At 37.6% G+C, this 24045-nt stretch overlaps 1 protein-coding gene across 5 annotated transcripts in view; it reads left to right on the forward strand.

The window, feature by feature from the left end:
• Positions 1 to 24045, forward strand: part of GPHN (gephyrin) — a 267856-nt gene that overhangs the window by 229834 nt on the left and 13977 nt on the right. For 3 of the 5 annotated variants that reach the window (XM_035889816.1, XM_035889817.1, XM_035889820.1), the window contains 5 exons: positions 1677 to 1796; positions 5094 to 5152; positions 5377 to 5530; positions 7495 to 7616; positions 17112 to 17183. In XM_035889816.1, the coding sequence (XP_035745709.1) occupies positions 1677 to 1796; positions 5094 to 5152; positions 5377 to 5530; positions 7495 to 7616; positions 17112 to 17183 (527 nt within the window). The remainder of the gene's footprint in view (positions 1 to 1676; positions 1797 to 5093; positions 5153 to 5376; positions 5531 to 7494; positions 7617 to 17111; positions 17184 to 24045) is intronic. The other 2 variants (XM_035889818.1, XM_035889821.1) reach the window with 1 other exon arrangement.

Here is a 24045-nt window from a genome sequence, read left to right on the forward strand (position 1 = left end):
AAGGATGTTAGATTTCCGTAACCCTTAGAAAAGGGTCAGGATTCAATCAGCTTCAGGCTCAGTTGTTTCTTGGGGTACGTAGGTCACTGTGATACTGTGCTAAACCAGGTACAAACCATTTCCAGCCCCTCCCTAGGGCTTCTATCCCAGTGAGCAACCTTTGAAATACACACATTTCAAAGTAATACTTACATTTCAGAGGTTGTGACAGCACTGAAGTGGACCAGAAGAACGGGCAAGGTAAACACAGCTTTGCTCAGCTGAAACGTTGGCCATCAGTCTAGAATTTGCAGATGTTCAACAGCCTCCTGTCAAAAGTCAGGGAGTAAATGAGAGCTGAGCAGGAGCAGGCGACAGTGCTTGGGCAGTACCCCTTGCAGGTCTGGGGGTTGCTATCAAATATGTGCTAATCGCAGTCTGAGAAGTCATAGAATCATGGAATCATTTAGGTTGGAAAAGACCTTTAAGATCATCAAGTCCAACCATTAAACTAACCCTGCCATCCCACCACTAAACCATGTCCCTAAGCACCTTGTCTGCCCGGCTTTTAAATACCTCCAGGGATGGGGACTCCACCACTTCCCTGGGCAGCCTGATCTAGTGTTTTAAGTCCAGGGCATAGTCCAATGCTGCATATGGAATATAAAGTCAATCTGCACATGAATTGTACGTGTGACACATACAGGATATGTTGGTCTGATGACAGCTGTGTAGATCTGTGTTCACTAATAACAGTAAAGCCTAAATAACTTTGGCTTCCTGAAATGCTGAGAGGAGCAAGCACCCATATTCCAGCAATGAAATCTCAGTCATCATGCCAGCTTCTTTTAGTTGCATTTTATTAGAAAGGTTTTTCTTTTAGTTACTTATTTCTTAAGCAGTTATGGTCAAATTACAATTTCAGTCTGGATTTTGAAAAATGTGTGTTAAAATAGGCTGCCTGGTGAGAAATTTTATTAAAACCACATCCGTTATTTTATCATGTTGTTCTGATATTTTTCTATTCTTTGCATCGCTTCTGCTGAAACTTTGTGGTGTACTGTGACTTTACGTAAGTGTAGAATATTATCAATTTTAGGCTTTGCTAAACTGACCCTCACAAAGGTAGATATTCTATGGGAACTAGTGTTGAGCTGTCTGTCAGTATGAGGAAGTCTGCTTAGAAATGAAGGAGCTGGTTACATTACTTTACTTACAAGCTGCTGCGTAGCGTGCTGGTAAAACAAAACCAACCAACCAAACCAAAGCAAAGCAATTTCAACCCTGGGGACTGGAGTACTCTGCAAAAATATTTATGTACAGAGAATGACTATATTTTTGTTCATGTAACTTTCTAGAAGGTCACCATCTAACTTTTATATTTCTGAGACAGTTATTTTCCTGAGCCAACCAGAGTATCAGCATACTGCTTCTTCTGAAAGTTATTCTTGTGATAGAAATCTAAGGGCAAAAATCTGAAGCCACCTAATATGTGACCGTATGAAAAAGCCAGATCTGAAGCAATGACCTAATGATCTTAAAAGACATTAAAGTTTATACCAGTTGATATCACTAGCAGTATATCAAGAGTCATGCCACAAATAAGAATTTTAGTCTTTCAGATTACTTCCATAAAGTTCAAATGGTTTGAGATTTTCCTTTTCTAAAGTAAATTAATTTTTTTGTTTATTTTTCAGCCAACTCAGACTGTGATGCCTGGTCAGGTAATGCGTGTTACAACCGGTGCTCCAATTCCATGTGGTGCTGATGCAGTGGTGCAAGTGGAAGATACAGAGCTCATCAGGGAATCGGATGATGTGAGTCACAAGTTAAAGCTCATTTTTCTTTTGTGTGCAGCAGAAAATGGCTCATGATACAATACTGTAAATATGAAAGATAGTCCTACAGAAAAGGTCTTCTGTTAATCTCAGAAGTTTGAGGATTTTTTCATCAGCTCCTAGTGGCAATTCTACTCACTTTTTCAGGCTGTGATAACAGTACCACAGTCTTGACTTGATTTTTCATCACAGTTGTTGAATGCTGACACCAAAGTATTTGGGAGCGTGAGTTGAGTGAAAGGCAAATGCCTCCTGGAGATCCATAACTACAGTCCAATTCAAGTGCCTAGTGTATTCACATTTTAAAATAAAGAGTAGTGGCAATCAGACGTTATATTCCCTTCTTTTCTACTGAGTTCACATGTAGCAGTAGAGCAATCTTCTTTATATTTTAGGATCATCCTGAAACTCAGCAAGATGAGGACTTTAAAAAGTTCTCCTAAACTCATCAAGTAAGAAGGGGGAAAGTTTCCTTAAAGTACATATTGATCCCAGAATAATACATTGAAATATTGCAGTGCAGCATTACCACTGATGTAATTAAAGCTGAATATGATTTTCTGTGGGAGAGTGAACTGTCTTAAGTGCTGCAAAATCCATGGGATGACTTGGAACTTTGAACTATGCTATGAAGATTATTCTGTATTATCAGAGTTGGTCTCATTTCAGCAAAGGTGAATTTGATGGATTTTGGAGAATGTGTCTTGTGCACATACCTTACAATAAATACATGTATTTAGAATAAGGGGGTTTATTATGTAACAGGGGAAGTAAGTGCCCCCCCAAATTTTTTTAAATCATAACTAAGTTTCTTCAATAGACTTCTGTACTCCTTTAAAATGAGCTAATTACTGAATTTAAGACCTCTGAAAATGAGGAAATGGACAAGGTGCATATTCCCCCAGAACATGGTCTTAACTCTGTTTAATTTGAACAGATTTTCCAGCATACCTATAAATCATATTAGGGCTCTACCTTACAGATGCTGCAAAATACCACAGAAAAAATATGACTACTCTACATTTTTCAAGAATATTTTTCTGTTTAGTGTTAAGAACTCCTTCAGGGCTGGGATTTAACTGAAATGAAATCTCTAGCATCTGAAAAATGTTCTTCTGAAAAGACAGAGAGTACTTTTAAAAGGAGCTCCTTGACCTCTAGTTGTGGTAGCAGTACTTAAATATCACAGCAAGCATTCCCCAAACGACTGTAGAATTCACAGGCCTGAAAGGAATTACATCTATCCAGCAGGAAGAAAAATTCTCATCAGCTTGCCAAATGTACAACCATTTAGAAAGATCCTTGCAAAAACATGTCTACAGCCTTTTCATTTTGAGTTTTTGTGTCACCTTGTAGGAAAAAGGAGGCCAATGTGATCAACCAAAACAAGAATTAGATCCTACATCAAGACTGAGCATCACTATATCAGTATTGATGCTGGCTTTTAACAACCATCAGAGTAAACCATTCAGACATAGTTCAAAATATATTAATACACAGCAAGAAGAATGCTGCCTGATACACACTAAATGGAAGATGTTCTCAGCATAACGCCATATCTCCCTACAAGCCCGACCTCTAGCCACCTTGAATTATCTTGTATTCCTAAAGCATTCTGGGATATCCATCAGTTCCATAAATAACAATCTCTGCACATCACCGTGTGGTCCACAGTTACACTTTCCACAGTGCTTTTCAAACCTGGGATTACTACTGTCTTCAAAAGCCTTTTTTTTTTGTTTGTTTCCCATAAACCAGGAGTCCTAAATAGGACCTTTTCTATTACTCAAATGTATCATTGGCACTCCTCTTGATTCCCTAGAAGCTTCCTAGCTATCTTAAATGTTATCAAAGATAAGGAAAACTCAAATCTTCATGACTGGCCAACCATGCCCAGAGCATCATAAAAATAAAATAATTTTTAGCCTAACGTTGGCCCAGATTTTCATCACAAGCCTAAAGTGTCTTTTACAGCTTCAGTTAGGGAGTTAAAGGGACATCCTGGACACCAGCACACCCATTTTGGACACTAGCAGCCAAAAATAGTCTCTTCTCTTATACAATAGGAACAGGTATAAAAGAAATAGAATTTGCATTAAAAGCGTATTTTGAAAATACCGTGATAAAGTAAGAAATCAGATTTTTCAAGGTTGATATTTTTCTTATTCATTTACTGGTCTTCAGGGGTTTAAATGTATCCATTTTCACAGTAATTAAATAGAATCACAATCTGTAACCACACGTTCATTAACTTTAACTTTGGGGCCTTTAGTTTAAAGCACTTAGTTTGAACTCAGAAGACGCGGTCCATATCACCTTTAAGAAAAGAGACAAGTCCCAGAGTCCTGTACAACAGGTCCTGTAAAAATTCCAAAAGATAACGACATGCCTTGTTTGTCTTGTAATGTTAGTGTCTGATTTACAACTTTGAGGTACTTAAAGTATGAAGCACTACATGATAATGTAAAACCAAAATCTGTTTCAGTCTAAGTAAGTGTAGATTTAGTGGTACTGACAGGCTGGCGCTATCTCAAAGCTGAGTGTACATATCATCAACCCATTTGCAAGGCTTAGAAATTAAATATTAACAATATAGGTCATGTGCCATTTATTGGCATTGAATGAATCACCAAACCATTGAAATTGTGAAGGAGTAAACACAAATTTTAAAGTCAGCATAAAACTTTTCAGGCCACTGTCTCTTGTTCACAATAAATAAGGATGATGAATAAGCCTCTTTCTGATTTGTACAAAGCTCTCAAGTAGGAGTTGCCACTACAGGAATCTACATGAAAATCCTGAAACAGCTGGAGCACATAGCTTCTTCCTGCCTTTCTGAGGAGGTAGTGGCATACTGTCTGTCAGAATAATGGTCTTTTTGATATGCCATCTTTGAAATTGTTCGAGCAGATAAAGTTGGCTGAGAGGAGTAGAGAGAATCCACTTGGTATGCCAGATCAACAGACAAACATAGGATGTAACATAGGAAAGATACCTAAACACAGGGATCATAAAAAAAGGAAGGTAAAACTATGTATTCAGTGCTGGTCCTTCCCTGGTGAGCTCACCAAAGAGAATTTCTTATAAAGCTGTTCAGTTTTAGCGCACATTGTATTACAACCTTGACACACAGATCAGGAGAACAATGATGATGCTTAAACCATAAGGACTCAGTGTAATGGGTACTGTAAGCTGTGTAGAATTCTGAGAAATTAAAGCTGATTAATCTTCTTTGAATAGCCCAGCTGACCGTATTTGATCTCCTTGTTTTTGTAGGGCACTGAAGAACTAGAAGTTCGAATCCTGGTGCAGGCTCGACCAGGCCAAGATATCAGGTCTGTGAACAGCCTACTTTATAAACAGCAAAATATCTCTGTAAGGAATAGAAGAGCTGGTGATTTTTATAGTCATTTTTTAACCATAAGTAGTACTGACATTTTGACAATCTGATTAATGAACATCCCTGGACACTGCTCACCTGGAGCAGAACCAATCAAGGAAAGATACTTCAATCTCATTCTGGTTTTCTTTCGGTGTTTTTCTGTGCTATGATTTTCAGACCTATAGGACATGACATTAAAAGAGGTGAATGTGTGCTGGCTAAAGGAACCCACATGGGTCCATCTGAGATTGGTCTCTTAGCAACTGTTGGAGTAACCGAAGTAGAAGTTAACAAGTTCCCAGTGGTCGCAGTCATGTCAACAGGGAATGAGGTAAGAAAAATATGTTTAGAACCAAGGTCTGAATTACTGTATCTTCTTCATGACAGTGTTTTGGATAATGACTTCCACCCTAATTCCAAGTAGACTCACTTTTTGAGCTGCAACTCATGCTGACACAAAGTGTTTTGTAAATGATCAACCTGTAATCAGCTGCTTGTGTTTTCTCCGTTGAGGGCTCTCTCACAAGTCTTACACGCTGTCTTTGCCAAAATTTTGGTAATGTATCCAACCATGTGCCACCCGCCTTCCTCCTGCCAGCAAGGGAGGACCTGTGGGATAGTCGGGGTTGTAATTCATACTGCCAATCATCACTGAAATAGTAATTTCTATTGAGCAGCACGCCTCTGTAGCTGTAGTGCAAATGGCAGATAACCTGTCTTTGAAAACTGAATAGCACTATCAAATGCCTTGCTGTAGTATTGTGCCTTAATTTTTTTTTTAATAGTAGTACATGTTGAAATCCAGACAATCTCCTGTTGGTAGAACTCCAGACCAGCTTTCTAATTGCTTTGTCTTAACTACATTAGAAAAGTCAGGTTCAAGATTAACTTAATTTACTAATTTTACATATGTTGTGGGTTGACCCCGGCCAGCAACTATGTTTGCTCATTCCCTCCCACAGCAGGACAGAGAGAATAGGAAGAGCAAAAGCAAAAGAACTTGTGGGTTGAAATAAAGCTAGTTTGAAATTTGAAGACAACATTAAGTTTGACCAATAATTTTGACTGTCCTTTGAGACAAACTTTTTGAGACACAAACATAAACCCAATAGCTGTATTCTCATACAGCTTGAATATGTTGAATTTTGAAAGATTTTGAAAACTTCTAGCATGTTGAATTTTGTCATCTGGTGGTGTCCTTGCAACTTCCACAACGCCAGTGAAGGTTATTCTGTGACTACTGGGTACTGTGGGTGGCTGAGGCCAGCCTTGCTGGGACAGAATCATGCCAGATTTCATAACATAGACAGGGTGTGTCATGCTGGAAACATGCCCCTAACCAAAGAACAAATCCAAAGAGCTGCAAGGATTAAAGGTGATGATTTTCTGAAGAGTATCTTCCATGTGACTGAAGGTTCTTGCATGTCATTAAAGGGTCCTTTACTGATCTGGGCACTCTCTTTTGTATCATGTGTTAAAAAAGAGCCTGCACAGTGTGTTTCTTAAACATCCTGTGGAAATCTTCACAGAAATAGAGCTGCTAGTCAAAGCATCAAAATTTAGCCATGCTCCACTTTGGATTATTCTTACCTTACTACCTAACACTATTGCTGTAATTTTGACAGATAAATTCCTCTTACTATTTTTTACCTCCTGTCCGTATTGTGTTGTCCTTCTGTGTCCTACAAAAGTATTCCTAATATATGTAAAATTCATGTTTAGATATGTATGCTTTGTATTTTAACTTCCAAAATATGTAACTCGTGTAAGGCAATTGCCATGATACTATCTTGAGAGAAAGCTTTTCATCCAAAACAGTAACTGATGTAAGAACCAAGTGTTAAGCTTCTGTCTATTATTCCAATACAGATTGTTGTATTTAAAAAACATCTTCATTGGTAACTAGACAATGAACTTCAAAATTTCTTTTAATACCTTTAAGTCTGATTAGCAACATCACTGAGGTTCCTTTAAAACTATTTAAATAGAAGCAGAATCTTGGAAACTTAAATTTTGTGGTTTGATTTCTAATATTTGAGATTAGAAGCCAGGTACTCATAAGGAGAAAGAAGGTTTTGCAGACATGAACCAACAGAAACAAACTAAGCAATATGGAGGATTGGACTAAACAAGCACATTGCATATCTTATAATTTAAATTCACTAAACCACTTTACACATGTATTTTATGTTTGGTGTCTAAGAATATCCTGTCCAATCTGAAGAATAAAATTCTCACTTGTGTAAAGGCACAGTATTCCAAGGAGACTGACTGGGAGTGTTTCTGGTTTTATAGCTACTGAATCCTGAAGATGACCTCTTGCCAGGAAAGATTCGGGACAGTAACCGTTCAACTCTCCTAGCTACAATCCAAGAACATGGCTATCCAACAATCAACTTGGGAATTGTGGGAGATAAGTAAGTACCACACGTTAGTAAAGATGTCACTTCATATTCATGCAGTGAACTTTATGGCATCCACGGAAAAAAGAAATACCAGAGAAAATGTCACTTATTGCAAGTGTCACAGTGTTGTGACAGGGCACATCTTGGAGAACATATTTAGCCTTTTCATTAGAGAGATAAATAAGTCTATTCTAATATTAAGAGGAATCATCTGCTAAAATTTTTATTGAATGGTGTTTATCTTGTTTTGCCTTCTCTTTGTTGAAACACCTATTACTGCTACAAATTGATCACTGCAGTGTCATCAAAAGCACCATACTTAATACACATAAGATGAGACAGTTCTACAGCAACTATACTTTCTTCTGATCTAATAAAGGGAGAAGGAAAGTTTCTCTCAGAGTTTATTTTCCTTGCCAAAATAAATTTAGAGTATAAAATTTTGTCAGATTCTGAGTAACTATCTTTTGGGGAAAGCCCCACTGCTGGGTGTTGCTCAACATTTCCAGAAATATGTCAAAGAATTTAAAAGAATCAATTTTTTTTTTCCTTTACTGGTCTCTCTACTTTGATTGCCACAGAGTAGTACCCTGTGATCCATCTTTCCGTTCATCTGACAGTGATTACTCCTTTTTTCCCAGTGGTAGTGAAGTCACATCTCCTGTTGAGAGCTCTAGGATAAGTGATTGAAGTGTTCAGTCTTTTGTCCTTTGCAAGACTGTGCAGTGCCTGCCATCCATGGCTTGAGTTACTCAGCATAATGTATTTCCTTGATTTATTGAGCGCCAAAGGCTTTGAACAGGCTTTCTTGTTTCTCATTTTGGGTATCAAGCCAACTGACAGACTGTTTGATAGGGAGTTGTTCAGGTTCACCTCCACCTGTTTGAGAAAAAGGGTATACCTTGTGGGTAGCTAAAAGTGAGGCCAGATGAGAAAGAAAAAAAAAAAAAGGGAAATAGTGAGTTCCATCACTCTCATTTCACATTGATTGATGACAAAATTCCCAAGCACGGAAACAAGGTCACTGCTAGGGAACAGCTCATTTCAAAACCAGTCTTCCCTAGTGCAGGATTCAATACATGGGTAGCTTGACAGAATGTATATGAATGGGCCAACCTCTGTGTGGTTTTACAATATGTGAATGAACCTGAATGGTGGCTTCAGGAAATGCAGTTGTATTTGAAGTATTCATACAGGAAATGTGGCACACAGCAACTTCAGTGGTTGTTGTTATCTTAGGGAACCCTTCTGGATACTCCCACTGCATCCAGGCATCCTTTTTCCTTCTCTGGCCTGGAAAAACTCCATTGCTGTTCCAAACAGCAATAAATATCAAAAACCTCCTGCCCATGAATGCTTCCAATTTCAGGTGGAGAATTCATGCCACGAGTCTAAACTCATGAGACTGTTCTTTCAAGGAATAGGTCTCAAATAAAACCATTATATCCAGAGATATAATACATTTATTTAGATATAATTGTCTGAGAAAAAAGAGAACAGCCACAAAAAGGCTGTCAGCTCCCGAGAGTCATCTCTACATAAAAGAAGGATTGGCAGGGGTTTTTTCCAACAAAATATTGGAACTTTTTGCCATCCGCATGACCAAAAGTTACTGCTACTGTCATCAACATTACTGTCAGCATCAACTCACATACTGTCATTAACAGTGGGTTAATCCAATAGAAAAGGTGCTTTCCCTGAACATCTTTCTAGTAGCCCCTCTGGCAAAATAAGAGTGAAAAGCTTGTTTGTTCTTTATGTCTTATGGAGAGTTTAACTTAAGGTCATTGTGCAAAGCTATAACTATGTACTCCATTGCCTTCAGGAATTTTTTCTGTGACCTCCTAGGCATGGAGTGTCTGTGCAGATAATTAATCTTGAAAGCTCTCAGTAATAAATAGCAAACAATTTTAGAATCATGGAATCATAGTATCGTTTAGGTTGGAAAAGACCTTTTAAGATCATTGAGTCCAACCGTAAACCTAACACTGCCAAGTCCACCACTAAACCATGTCTATATCTACCCATCTTTTAAACACCTCCAGGGATGGTGAGTCAGCCACTTCCCTGGGCAGCCTGTTCCAATGCTTGACAACCCTTTCACTGAAGAAATTTTCCTTAATATCCGATTTAAACCTGCCCTGGTGCAACTTGAGGCCATTTCCTCTCATCCTATCCCCTGTTACCTGGGAGAAGAGACCAACACCCACCTCACTACAACCTCCTGTCCGGCAGTTGCAGAGGGTGATAAGGTCTTCTCTCAGCCTCCTCTTCTCCAGGCTAAACAACCCCAGTTCCCTGAGCTGCTCCTCATAAGACTTGCTCTCTAGACCCTTCACCAACGTCGTTGCCCTTCTTTGAGCACGTTAAAACACCTCAATGTCTTTCTTGTAGTGAGATTTAAGGCTAAAGAGAATTTTTTTACTTTTCTACATTTTACTTTTCTATATTCTTTACAAATACATTTTGTGACCCTTTTTTACTCATTGGATGCTAGTTGAAAACCAGACAGCAAACATATATATCAGTCAAAGGTAGACAAGTGTCTGCAGCTTTTCTTTCAATTATGAGAGAGGTTGATACTTTTGAATCCTCACTATTAAAATGTTCTATGTGTCCTGAGATAGTATTACCTTGGTAAAGGTAATAAGAGTTCTTTTTAAACTTTTGATTTCATGCTTGGGGAGTAATTTCTGCAGAAGCAGTTACTTTAGCTCATAGAACAGAAATAATGAGACTCCAATTGTAGAGTGATTTTGTACTTTGCAGGAAGTTTTGAAAGACTAATTCAGTACTGTTGACTTAGCCAAGAATCTTCCCCACCTGATAGCAGGATTCTGTCTTAGCAAGTCTTCTGCCATTCTTCTCGCACTCACATGCCCAATCACATATTTACAACAAAATGCATCTGCAGTTCTGTTTCAGTCAAAGGGAAGATCTGATTATGTAAATTAGTTTGATAATAAGTATGATATTATTTCATTATGTAATAAAGCTACTGAGAGAATGTTGCCCGTATGGATATTCCATTATATATCTTTTGGACTAACATGACTGATTTGATGGAGTACCATGGCACTTGAACAAATGCAAGAGACTTACCAGAGAGATCTTACAAAGGGTACGATTTTGACATTTTAGTTAGCATGTTTACAGAATCGGTTTACATCTTCGGTGTCTGTTATATGGTTTACTGGTGTTAAACCATAGACTATGTGTATTTGTGTGTGCTCATGTATATGTGCAGTTTATTTTGTATGTATAATATGTATCTAGACAGTGAAAAAGAGATTTTATATGCCTGCAATACCTACAGGTGTAGTAAAAATACCAGCAAACAAAATGGGGAAAATCTTCTTAGTAGGGCCAGCTGTGTCAGGACAAGGGGTAATGGTTTTAAACTAAAACAGGGTAGGTTTAGACTAGATATAAGGAAGAAATTCTTTACAATGAGGGTGGTGAAACACTGGAACAGGTTGCCCAGAGAGGTAGTGGAGGCCCCATCCCTGGAAGCATTCAAGGCCAGGTTGGATGGGGCTCTGAGCGACCTGATTTAGTTAGCGGTGTCCCTGCTCCTGCAGGGGGGTTGGACTAGATGGCCTCTAGGGGTCCCTTCCAACCCAAAACATTCTATGATTCTATGAAACAATACTTTTCAGGAGAGCAAATTAAAAACTCACCATTTTTTCTTCAAAGGTATCACTGTAATGTATTTCTCCCTTCCCATATTTCACATTTGGGGTTTATATTTTTTTCTTCCCTATTTCTTTTTGTTTATACATTTTACATGGAGTAAATTTTCACTGCATTTTATTGGAAGTGTCACTTACTGTATACCATAAGGACTGAATGGAGTTGTAAGAGAGCAGCTAATAGGGAGCACAGTTGAGTATTACTATTTCTATAATGGGTCAAGTTTTTTAACAAGCATGGAAATTCTTTCAGTCATATTTACAGAGCATGAAAATTGTTTTAGAGTAGTATTTGCAAAGACAAACTTAGAGGTAAGTATTCCTGTATTTCATTTCAGGATGTGAATCACTCAGAGATGTTTAGGTGAGAAAACAGCTTGTCCAGCTGCTTCAAAGCCCAGGACCATGATACACATAATCACGTTCCAAAAGAAAATGTGAAAGGATGGGGAAGCATGTGGAATGTCTGTGTGTGTCTGCAGAGTAGTTAGGAGCACTTTAAAATGCCTTTGCGTATTAATCATACGTGAAGCTACATTTTGAAGTGGCCACTCAAATCTCACTTAGCCTATATTTGCATTTTAAATTGAAACCACTATTTTATTTCTTTTTGGAGCATTTTAACAATTTCTGAGATGGTCATTGTTTCTGTTCTCATAAATTGTATATATAACTCAATATTCAAAATTAAAAACAGCAAGTCCAAAACATAGATAAAATCTACAGTTAAAATCCTAGAAGCAAGCAATATGAGAACAAACCTGGAAAATGCAATACAGCTGAAGATATGCCTGGCTAGAAGCCAAGATTTTCTCTATTTGTGTTCTTAGCATGTAAAAAACAAGCTGTTTGAAAAGCACACACCTCTGGGTAGAAATGGAAGATATTCCATTTCCAGAACCACTACAAGCACAAGAAACACATGCAAAACCAAAAAGAGGAAGAACTCTTTGGGATGTTGTTCTTACTGTTGTGTCTTACATCTTTGTCTGAATCACAGAATCACTTGCTAAAAGATTGCAAAAACAACTGGCCAGTTAAAACTGGTATTCCAATGTACTCCTGAGTGTTGTCTCGTATAACAAGGCCAAGTTAAAAAGGCTTCTAATTTCATTTCCTTTGCTTATAGTCTATGAAATCATTTGGTTCTTTGGAAACCATTGATAAAAACAAGAGTTACATCTCTGATCTGTAGAACTCTATTAACTTAATTATCAGGATATTTTTGTGTTTGGTTATTTAATTTGTGTTGTTCTTTGTATCCACTATTTATTTAAAGCTGCAAAGTTTGGCTCTAGCAAAATCTGCTATAGCATGGGCCTCTGTTGTAGAAAGCCGTCTTCCATTTTGACAGTTTTCCTCCAGTAAGAGACTCTTACTAAACTTGCTGAAGAATTTTGGTCACATATGTAATGAAATCAATTTCCTCTGTTTTTACCTTTGTTTACATGAGTGCATTTTCCCCTTCTTTGCATTCTTTTCCCTATTTTCTAATTCCCTTATCATTTTTCTCGGAGGCATGTATAACGTTAGCTGCTTCCAGCTGCATTTTCATTTATGAGCCTGTGATTTCACGATGGAGAGAGAAAGATTCTTTCTCTCTCCATCGTGAAATCACAGGCTCATAAATGAAAATAAATGAAATAAAATAAATGAAAGAATCTTTCTCTCTCCTCAGGAAAAATAATAAATTCACATTATCTTCTCAGTTGCTTTAAAAATTTATTAGAATAGTTATAAAATCAGCAGCATATGAGAGCTTTTCTACATTAGAAGTGATTAGTTTCTCATTATATACCTCCCTTTCATGACATACTGTTTGACATAAAGCTCCTAAGTGACAGGTAAACCCATTAAAAATCACCCTTGCTATTGTAACAGCATCACTGTATGATATCCCTAAAATAAAGGCTTTGAAAGAGCCCCTTCATATTTTGGAAGGGATACTAAGATCTCATTCAAGGATTTAGTCTGCTTGAATTTTATGTTTGCCATCCAAAAAGAGATTTAAATCTTTTGTACTTGTGTGGGTTGCATCTGGAGTGAGGGAGAAGAATGGGGAAACTGCTCTAACTCTCAAATTTCTTATGCAGTATCAACTTGACATATATAATCATATGAATTAGAATATGAGTTATAGGCAAAATTCAGACACTCCCTGCACTCAGCAGAATCCTAGCCTCTCCCTGCACCAGTTTAATGTCCAGCTTGGGTACAATCAAATACACCGTGAACAGAATTAGTAGTAGTAGTATAGTATCATTTAACAAATGACTTCAAGAAAAGGCTTGTTAGAGAAAAGGCCTTAAATCAAATGTCACAATATTAGTTTTTGCTAAAGTGACTTCAGTTCTAGATCTGCTGAAAGGATCATGGTGTCATAAAGTGTGGTCATAGCCTAATGAATCCAGGGATGCTGGTTAACAGTTTGAAGGTGATTCAGATGTGGAGGTTTTCGCTCTCATTGTGCCCTGTCAAGAAAAATACTCTTCTTTTCAAGCAGAAATGTTTAATATCTGTCACAACTCTTGATAATCATTAGGGCAAACTTCAGATAAGTTGTCATACTTGACAAGTCATCTCATCTAAGGCACATACTCAGAAAACACAAAGAAACATCTGAGCCAAAACAGAGGTGAAAAAAAAGAACTTGTGAAACGGGGCAGTGCAAGTCCCAGGGGATCTTTTGTACCAGTAGGAAACTACATAGTGTGACAGGTAATAAAATTTCATGCTGTAGAGGTGACAGGCGCAAAGCTAATGCACAACAGTGTGTCATTCTCATAATTGCCCTCAACACAAGCATGGACTTCTTCTCAAATTAGCATTTATAGAATCACAGCCCAGTAGTAGAACATGACGCTAAACAGCAAATAATAAAGAGGACAGAATGCTATGAAAATCTTCCTATATTTGAAAACAGAGGGAATCTGTAATTGTATTTGTTGGAGGGAAATAAAAACTACTGTAGTCTATTCTTGAGGCATATGTTAATGTTTTAAAAAATACTTCAGACATAAATTCTGTTTACAGCCAAAATATCATCCACTTAAATGACTTTCAGCATCCTTAATATCTAGATCATATGCAGGAATTAGGATTCCCAAGTCACTGAGAAATTTTTGAGGATTGAAATTTTACTATTAATACCCAAGAAGAAAATAATTAAAACTAATAAAGGCAGTAGATACGGTGGAAAGATCAAAGTGGTGAATGTTGAAGATGGGTCACTGTGTCAGCAATATGAATCACTTAGAAAACTGGTTATGAGTATATTATTAATAGAGCCAAGTATGAATTGATACATATAGGACTAAAGAATGTATGTAAATTTTACAGGATGGAGGATTATATCCCGAGAAGTAGAGATTTAGGAGAAGATTTGAGAATCATAGCGAGTAATCTGCTAAATACAAGTTCTAGCATAGGTATAAAGAGCTAAGTCTCATGTAGCATTAGGAGGTTATTTTTGACCTTACCTTTGTATTCCCAGGACAAGACAGTAACAGTATATTTTATAGAATTCGGAGGAGGGCCATTTAATTTTTTAAGTGGTTGAAGGATGGACCATATACTCCAACAGTATCAGAACTTAGGCTGTTTAGTTCAAAAATATTCTTACAAGATGACTTGATTACATTCCAATAATACTGAGCCACATGGAGAATAAACTTTGAATAAAGTTTCTATTTCATCAGTAATAGCTAGATATTAAAGTTAATCTAATTCAGACTGTAAGCAAAGCATAATTTTAACTGTGAAAGTAATTGTCATTAGGAAACTATATCACGTGCTTTGATAGATATTCATTTCAATGCAAGATTGGATATTTATTTAAATGTGATCTACAGTTCAAACAGAATCAAGTTCAGGGGGGTTCCCAGGCTATATTAAATACCAAATCAGACAAAACTATCAAAATTATTTCTCCTGGTCACAAATAATCTCTTAACTCTTACTTCATAGAACTAAATTAATTTTCATGTTATACTAATGGACAATCTGTAGTAGAAGCACAAACTCAGAAGACCGTATCAGCAGAAATAACACAGCAATAGTGATCTATAAAAACCATGCCAGAATGCCAGTCAGAGCTTTGGCTATTTGAATAGGTGATGCTCAAATGAATTTGAAACTTTCTGGAAGTTTCAACAAGAAGCTTTTTATTTCCTTACCTCTGTGTAATTCATTGCATTGTTTAGAAACATCTGCAGTTTTAATCTGCCTTCTTGGGGAAGAACATTGTGGGAGTGGGAGCACTCTTAGAGTTTAGCTTCTTGCTGGAAAAAGTTCTTGATTTTTTTGAGACTGCTATCTGTAATGTTGATGAGTAAACCAGAAGCAGGGATCACTTATGAAATCTGAAATTCTTTTGTATGTCAATTCCTGATACAGTGACCTTATTTAGGGAAGCAAAGACTGACTTTGTTCTCTGGCAATGAATAGAAGTACAAATGAGGGACTGAAGCCATTTTAGGAAATGGCAATCTTGGGAAAACTGACAGAAAGAAATGGACATCTAAACTTATAACCTGAATAGTTTTAATATTTTTCCTTGACTTCCAAACAACATTAGTATGCATCTGATCTGACAGACCCTTTCTGTGATGACCTATGAGAGAAACCAGGCATGGACTTACAAGGTGATAAAGAGGATTTTAGATTTCGTGTCGGGAGTGTCCTTGTGCATGCGTAACAGTATAACAGGCACACTGGCCCAGTCTTCTCCTCACATTCCTTAGTCAGACAGGATCCGCATGTGCCCAGGAGAGATCTTTGAAATGATAGACTGCAGCTGCTATGGGCAGGATCAACAGAGCCTGGGCTGGGTACTGGGGAGGGAGCCCGACTTTGTTGTTGTTAACAGTCCAGCCAGCTGAAAAGAAGGAAGGGCTCAAGAGTTGCGCAATGGTGATTCATGACTTGGTCCATTTCAGTCTGGATCATCTTGGTTTAGTTTTTCTAAAAGAGACGTTTATTAATCTTCATGTCAAATAAAGATTTTTTACATTTTAATTGTCCTACATTTAAGAGGATAAAAACATAGATTTCAGCTTATTTCATATTTCTCTTAAAAAGGACACTATCTAAAAATTATTTCTTCCCAGTGAAAGGAAATGCTGTCTTCATAAAATAATAATTCATAGCAAAACATTGTTTTAAATAAGGTCCTGATGGCAGTAACTTTTTCGGTCTTGGGACATTTTTTCTAGTCCTGCCTCTTGGAGCAGGGTAGCTGGGTATGAAGCTTCTCATGAATGAAGTGGCATCTTTATTGACTATGGAGATACAAAATTAGGATAAATACAGTCCTTTCCCCCTTGTAGTCAAGAAGGTGAAATTTAATATCACTTGAGACCCATTTCCTGAATAAGAAGCTAGAAAGCATGAGTAGGAATGTTTCTGTGGGGCCCATCTCCAAATATTTTCCCATTATCTGTGGTCCTCCTTCCAAAATGTCAGTGTTTAACACTTCATTTTGCTTTGTCTGGAAGTCAAGAGTAAAGAAGCTTCTCCATAGACTCTGCAAGCAAAGACGAACTACGCATTGTTGGCATGCCCAGTTGAGCCTAAATCCTTCCATAACTCCTCATCCTTGTGAGAAGCCTGTCCAACCTATAACAGAAAGGTGTTCCCGTGCACTCCCTTTCTCTCCCATTGGCTGGCCTTGCAGAGAGGAAGCATTTCCCCTGATGATTTTGAATATTCAGAGCCACCAAGGGGGACACAGCTGGGCACAGAGCATCCCTTTCACCCCAGGAGCCTCTCCTTCTCTGGCTCTTTATTATACCCCTTTTGCTTCCTTTACCCTCAGGAAGCCAGATGTTTTTAAAGAAGAAGGGACAGAGAGCTTCCAGAACACTGCGGAGACAGGCCTACCAGATTGGTGAGCACTGTTTTTAAAACACTTGGGACATTGAGGCACATGCATGCTCACAGGCAGGCTCGACTGGGTGTCTGTCAGTGCAGAGCTTGGAGCACGGATTCTACCAAAGGTTGCCATACACAAGCAAATGGTATTTGATTCTGTCCGTTAAATAACACTGCCTTGTCAGTTAAATTCTTACACACCAGTGCACTGTAGGCATACCTCGCTCCACAACGTTGATAAAATTAAAATTCTGTTAATATCAAGAATGTTTACATTACTCATCAGTAGCAGCAAACATCTTTACTCATCAAGGCTTTTCCCTTTTAAAAATAGAGCAAATCAGGAAGAAACCTGCTTGAAGGTGGTAGCAGAGTACAGCCCTAGGGAAGTCTTCAGTCATACCTGTACACTTGTTTTTCCATTACCATGCTGATCATCTCTAAAGCAGGCTAACTGGAATGTTCATGAAATCTCTAAAATATCCACTGTGCTTTTTTTCCAAAATACATGTACAATGATATACTAGGTCTTATTTAGGGAGGATAGCTTAATAATACAGATTAATTTACAGAATTTACCTCCCATGACAGGCCAAAGGGACAGGAGCAATAACGGAGGGAGAGTAAACCACCTGTCATTTTCTCCATTAATAAACAGAAAAATTACTTTCCATAGTTTGATTCTTGTAGGAATTAAAAATAGGCAGAAAAGTAATTAAAACCCCGTCGAAGGCTAATACCTGAAAACTTCAGTCATACGAGGATCCTCATTGAGGTTAATGGGCGTATTTTTGGAACAAAAGATTGGAGGATTGATTTATAGTTTTATGTTCACTTTGCATACTGGAAAAACAAGTTTCTGTACTCATTACCGAATCAATCTGCCATATCCTTAGTCTCCAAAAGACTTGTTCTTGCTTAGCAATTGGTTGTTCATGCTGAAGCCAGGTTGTCATTAGGTTTTCCTCATTAAATTGACTAAAGAGATCAACCCACTAGAATCTTATTCTGTACTCTACACATCCCAAAAAACTTAGCTGCCATTAGCTTACAAGAACCTGCAGTCTTTAAAACATTTTAGATTAATGTGAAGAACATGATACAGACTGTATGCTTTACCAGAAATTGCTTAGAAGCTGTAATCTACCAGCAGGTGATCAACTTGGAATACCTCACAGAAGTTGGTTCACATATCATTGCTAACAGACTAAATCTAGAGGACACATTAAATGAGCCTTTGGGCTCTTCTAAGCAGTGCTGGGGCAAGCATCAACAAAACCAGCCCCTAGAATAAAGCCTTGCTACCCAAAACATGAGCAATAAGGAAATGCTTCAGCTCCTAGAGCAGGAGAAAATGGCAGTGGGCATTTTCTTACACTAAAAACATCTTGTGCTCAACGGAATATAGTCCAGTATTGTAGAGACAAATTAAGTTCTAGTTCCTTCCATTGGCTGTCTAAAAATTGACTTGCTGGTCTCAAACAGGATAAGTTTCTCTCTCTGTTCCATCTCTTCACTTACTTCTTATAAACTGTAGTTTACTCTTCTTGGAGAATTTGTATTGTGTTTTAGTAAACAAAAATAGACATTTTATAAAAAATAACTATTTATTTTAAGACATAGCTGGTGACAGGGAATTTTAAAAGACTTTTTTGTATTGTCTCTGACCTCTGGCTTCCGAGACATTTTTTTCTGGAAACTGACATTTTTCCAAATGACTAAATTATGATTCTGTAAAAAGTGGAGCTTTACAGAGAAAACCTTCATTTGAGGTATTGAGGCATAATGAATGAGGCATTGCCTTTAGAGATTGCATTCCTACTTGTCATAGAGACACCCGTACTGTAGTTCAATAGCAGTTACACCAGTTTACAGGGGGATGAATTTACTTAAAGTTTATTTGAAATTTACTTAAAATTGAAGCTAAAGCAAAATGAAAAGGTAAGAAATTCCATTATAACAATACCACATCACCATGTGTCAGATTTAGTAATACTATTTGCTTTATATAAGCAACCGGCACTAATTACATCAATCATAATACTGACATACTTTCAGTTATGTCAGTATAAGCCAATTCTCATATTTCATGAGTGCTCTGAAAGATGTAACTGCAGAACCGTGTTTACCCTTCAGACTCACCAGTGCACTGTCATCTTTACTGATGAGCAATGTCTTTGGCATTAATTATTGTATTGTGTGGTGTAATCTTCAGTCATATTATTTCAACCCAGCTACAACTGTTGAATATTTTCCACTGCAAAAGTGAAAACTTTTCAGTGAATCCATATAGATTCACTTCCTTCATAAGAGGGAAGATAAAATAGAAGCTATTACCTTTACCAGTGAAATCCCATCCAACTTCTTGGAAAAACTAATGGATTTCTGGTAAGTATTGGGATAAGGTTTATTGTACTTAGGCAGTAAAATAGCCACAGATAATTTATTAGTTAATGGAAACCATCTGTTTTCAGGCTGCTTCTTACATTCAGAGGACACACACTAGCCTTGATTTAGAGTGGATGAAGTGCTCACAGGTTAGTACAGTGGCATAGCACCTGAAGACAACTGTTGGTAAAGCTTTGGTCCTGTTCCTTCAGCACTGATGAAAAAAATCACTACAATTCACAAGCAAATGCTTGCAGATGAATGCACACAAGTAGCAGACAAGAATGTGATACCGGACCCAGCCATCAATAATGTAATGCCTTCGTGTAGCAGTGTGCGCCATAGGACATAAGCACCTGCCTTCTGCAACATGGGACCTTTTCCTGTTGCACTCCCATGGCACTCTCTTCTTCTGAACTCTCTGGTCTTTCGCCATTCTGGCATATATACAAGCAGGAGTCATCTGAAACAGTTCATGGAAACAGTGGAGTAAAATATGTTACTATCCAGATATAAAGTTGAAGGCATTAGGCAGATCTCATGGTAACTTCTGCAAAAGATTTGAAGACCTCTAATCAAAGTCTCTTTGAGTTCATAAATGTAACATGAAAAGGAATACTCTGCAAAATAGTGTTCTTATTTGCAGTGGCATCAATTAAAGAGGCAGCAAAAAGGAACAAAAACAGATTCTTTTATGTTGCTATCAGATAGACCAAACTTACATAGTCATACTGAACAAGCCAAAAGCTACTGTAATTATTCCAGCTTTCCTCACAAGCTGGCCTATATTCTTAGGGAAAACATACTGCATCTGTTCAAAGTGATCCAGGGAAATACCACAGAAGGTAGAAGGAAGAAACATTATGAGAACATGATGAAATACACTGGAGAATTTTGAAACAAATACAGTTTCAGAAGAGTGCCCATATGTTCCTGCATACGTAATCAAAATTGTATCTTCTTCTGCTTTCGAAAACTGTACTAGTCAAAACACAGAATTCCTATTACATTCAAATATTCATTCATTGAGTTACATTCATTGAAATACATTGAAATACATTCATCGAATTACATTCAATATTACATTCTATAGAAGTTGGGGTTTAGTTGGCTAAACCTCATATCGCATCTATTCACTGTTCTGCATCCTGGAAATTACTGATATGCAAAATATTCCTCTTGGCCATGAGGTGAGAAGTGGGTGACAGACTTTGTCTTTATGCCCAGCTGCATTCATCTATTCATTTTGAAATCTGTCACCTCAACTGAATGCGCACAAGAAGAAAAATGAGAGTAAATCATAAAGGATCAAATCCATATCCCATCTTTCCTCAAACAGAAATGTCATTGAGCTTGATGAGATCTCTGTCTTGAGTACAATAAGTACAGTCTCTTGGTTTTTTGATGAAAGTTTTACTTCGGTAAATTCCTTGTTGTTTTGGAGGTGTTTCTTTTTTTTTTTCTGATGTAGAACTAGAAGCTTGATTAGGATCTTAGCATACAAGGGGGGTTTCTAGCAGGTCCTTGTACCTTAGTTAAGTCTTTTTTTCTTGTGGGAGATCTGTTTAGCAGAAAAGAGACCTCATAAGACGTAAAACCAGCACAAACCACTGTTCCCAGTTTGTGTGGGCATGGCCAGAATGTGCAAAACTCAGGGTACCTACAGATGGCACACAGCCTTTTGAAGTTTATACTCAGCTACTGTAGAGGAGCAGCAGGTCTACTTTGGTCTTTAGCATGACTGGTGTAGGACCACTGCTAGCACTTCAGTTTTCACTATGTGTCCAGGAATCTGTATCTCCTCTGAATCTGTGAGGAATCATGTCTGAAGGGGTGATTATTTCAGCATACAACTGAAATATTTCAGATGCTTTCAAATAAAGTGAAACAGTAGGCAGGAAAGGTTACCCAGCTCTGCTTTTGTACTCACGATAGACACTTCTGCATGCATCTGGTGCGTTGTGGTGCATGAGTATCTTTCTGTATCTATGTCCAATGTATCTGTAAAGCACACAGGTTTAAGGTTCAAACTGTGATGGTCTGCATGCACAAACTTTGCAAGTACAGGTTTCCAGAAGACCTAGGTTTATAAAAGCCTGGGCTGATGCATAGAAGAGTACAACAATCACAAGTGTTTCTGTTAGTCACCCAACAGTAATAGCTGTACACGGCAATGAACAAGGACTGGAAGTGACTCTCAGGTAATGAGGTTAATTTGAATAAATGAGACTACTGTGGAAAGAACTTGGTGGAAATGGTCCTAGAAATTAGTAATGAACTATGGATTTTGTACTGTGACAATGGCTTGATAAGGCAGTCCTAACTAAATGTTCCAGTTCAATTTTACAGCAATCGCTCATTTTGCTGCAGAGTGGTAGGTGATGCAGATCACCATTTGTTGTTTGTTGTTATTTGTTTTCTAAATTAAATTATGAAACCGAGCAGTTTAATTGCATGTATCAAACTGCTGGTGTTAAGGGTTGTATCACAGAAAAGGCTGACAGATTTATAATTAATGACAGTGAAGCACAACAATAGGATCAACAGAAGTGAATTAACAGACGGATTTCTATTTGAAAGAGAAAATTACACTGCAATTTAGGGTACTTAAAAATGGTACTTAAAACATAGAGAATTATTTGGTCTTGACTGTACTGTAGCTATTTCTTTTGAGAGAGAGAAAGGAAAAATCTTCTACATGGCTGACGTCTTATTTTAATGAGGTTTACACCATTTTCTTGTTCAAGCTCTTAAGCTCCTGTGTATCTTTTCAGTTCAAAGACAGCTCAGTAATCAAGTGCTGCCTAAGAGCCTAACCACAAACTAGCTTTGATAATCAGAAATTGTCATGAATCCAGAAGGTGTTCCTATTCTGGTATACTGCCATCCTGCAAGCCCTCTCTTCAAATTAATGAAATCAAGTGGCATGTCAACTGCGATGTCACGCATCTGCTTACTGGATTCTACGCGTGCTGCTGCCACTATACAACGGATACCCTCCAACTAATTTCCAGATTGTACTGCTCATTCCATTCCAGAAAACTGAATAAAGAGGGTCAAGAAATTGAGGTAGCAAAGTAGATGCTCTGTTTATCAGACTGGCAAAATTAGCAGAGAATATAAAGACATACTGAAAAGTACATGGACTCTTTATGCAAAGCATTATGTCTGCAGCTTCAAAAATGTATGTACAATACACTTAATATTTGTGCAGACACAATCTGCTGTAGATGGGGATTTCTGCTGTTGAGAGAAGGTTTGGATTTGTGCTTACTTACCTACATGAATAGTTTCATAAACAGTATGTAATCCTTACAGAACAAATTTTCTTAGCGGTATTTACAGAAGATGCTGGGATGTGATCAGAAATGTACAGAGAGTATCATTTTTTTTAATCAACTGCAGCACGTTAGAAAAGCACTCTCCCTTCTTGTGCACCATGTCACTCTGACTTTGAGAATCACCAAATGAAACAGAATAGTTTTGCCATCTGGAAATGAGACTTCCCATCAAAATCTACTTTACATTGATTAAGGTATTCACCATTATAGTTGAGCACCTGTTACAGTTCTGTCCATGAAGGAAAAAATCCAAGAATAGCACTTTCACAAGACATTTTAAAGGATTTATCATAGTAAATTAGACCATTAGTCTAGCTAACCCAGTATCCTGTTCCTAGCAATAGCCAGGGCTTCAGACTATGGCTTCTGATTTGTACCTGCTCAGACAGGGAGTGTTATTTCTCAGCTTCATGGTGATTTGTCACAGGCCTTTTAGAACAATCTTGTCCTGTTATGCTCAGATGCCAAAGTTATTTTGTCTGTTCTTTCAGAAGTTAATAGTCTTCAATTATTTTTTCCCTTTCCATGCCAATCCAAAAGAGAAGCTGCTCATTTTTACGCAACAAATGAAACTAGTAGTATCTTGTTATCTGATTATAGTAAATATGTGTTAGTACGCAACTTGAATTATAACCCTCTGCATTAAATCCACTAAAGGCAAGGAAAATGTTTGCTACGGTGTTGATGGAAGATTACAGCAGGTGACTCCTCTAAGTTTTGTTTTGTATTAATTGCAGTCGCAGAACTACCAGCCTCAAGTAGGATAGAAAGTTAGATGGACCTGAGTGACAAAAAGAAATGTGCCAAATAGGGCAGAAAGAGCCTTCTGCAAAGGCAAGGGAGGGAATTCTGTAAATGTCTTCTTTCTTCAGAATAAAAACCAAACTAGCCATAATCATTCAGTTTGTTACAATTTCTGTCACATTTTGCAGCTATCTAAAGATGATAGGCAGTGCTATTGGCTGGATGAAGTTTTAGTGGTAGAATTTTTAAATATCTTGCATTATACAGATGGTAAATGAAGGGATATTATACAGGTCATTCTACTGGAAATGCTAAAAAATGCACCAAGTCCAGTAATCTTCAACTTTTTACATGGTATGTAATAAAAAAGCTGTATGGTGAACTACTCCGGTGGCATGCCGCCCT

The sequence above is a fragment of the Egretta garzetta genome, unplaced genomic scaffold (genome assembly GCF_000687185.1).
Source record: "Egretta garzetta isolate BGI_Z169 unplaced genomic scaffold, ASM68718v1 scaffold2, whole genome shotgun sequence".
Lineage (NCBI taxonomy): Eukaryota > Metazoa > Chordata > Aves > Pelecaniformes > Ardeidae > Egretta > Egretta garzetta.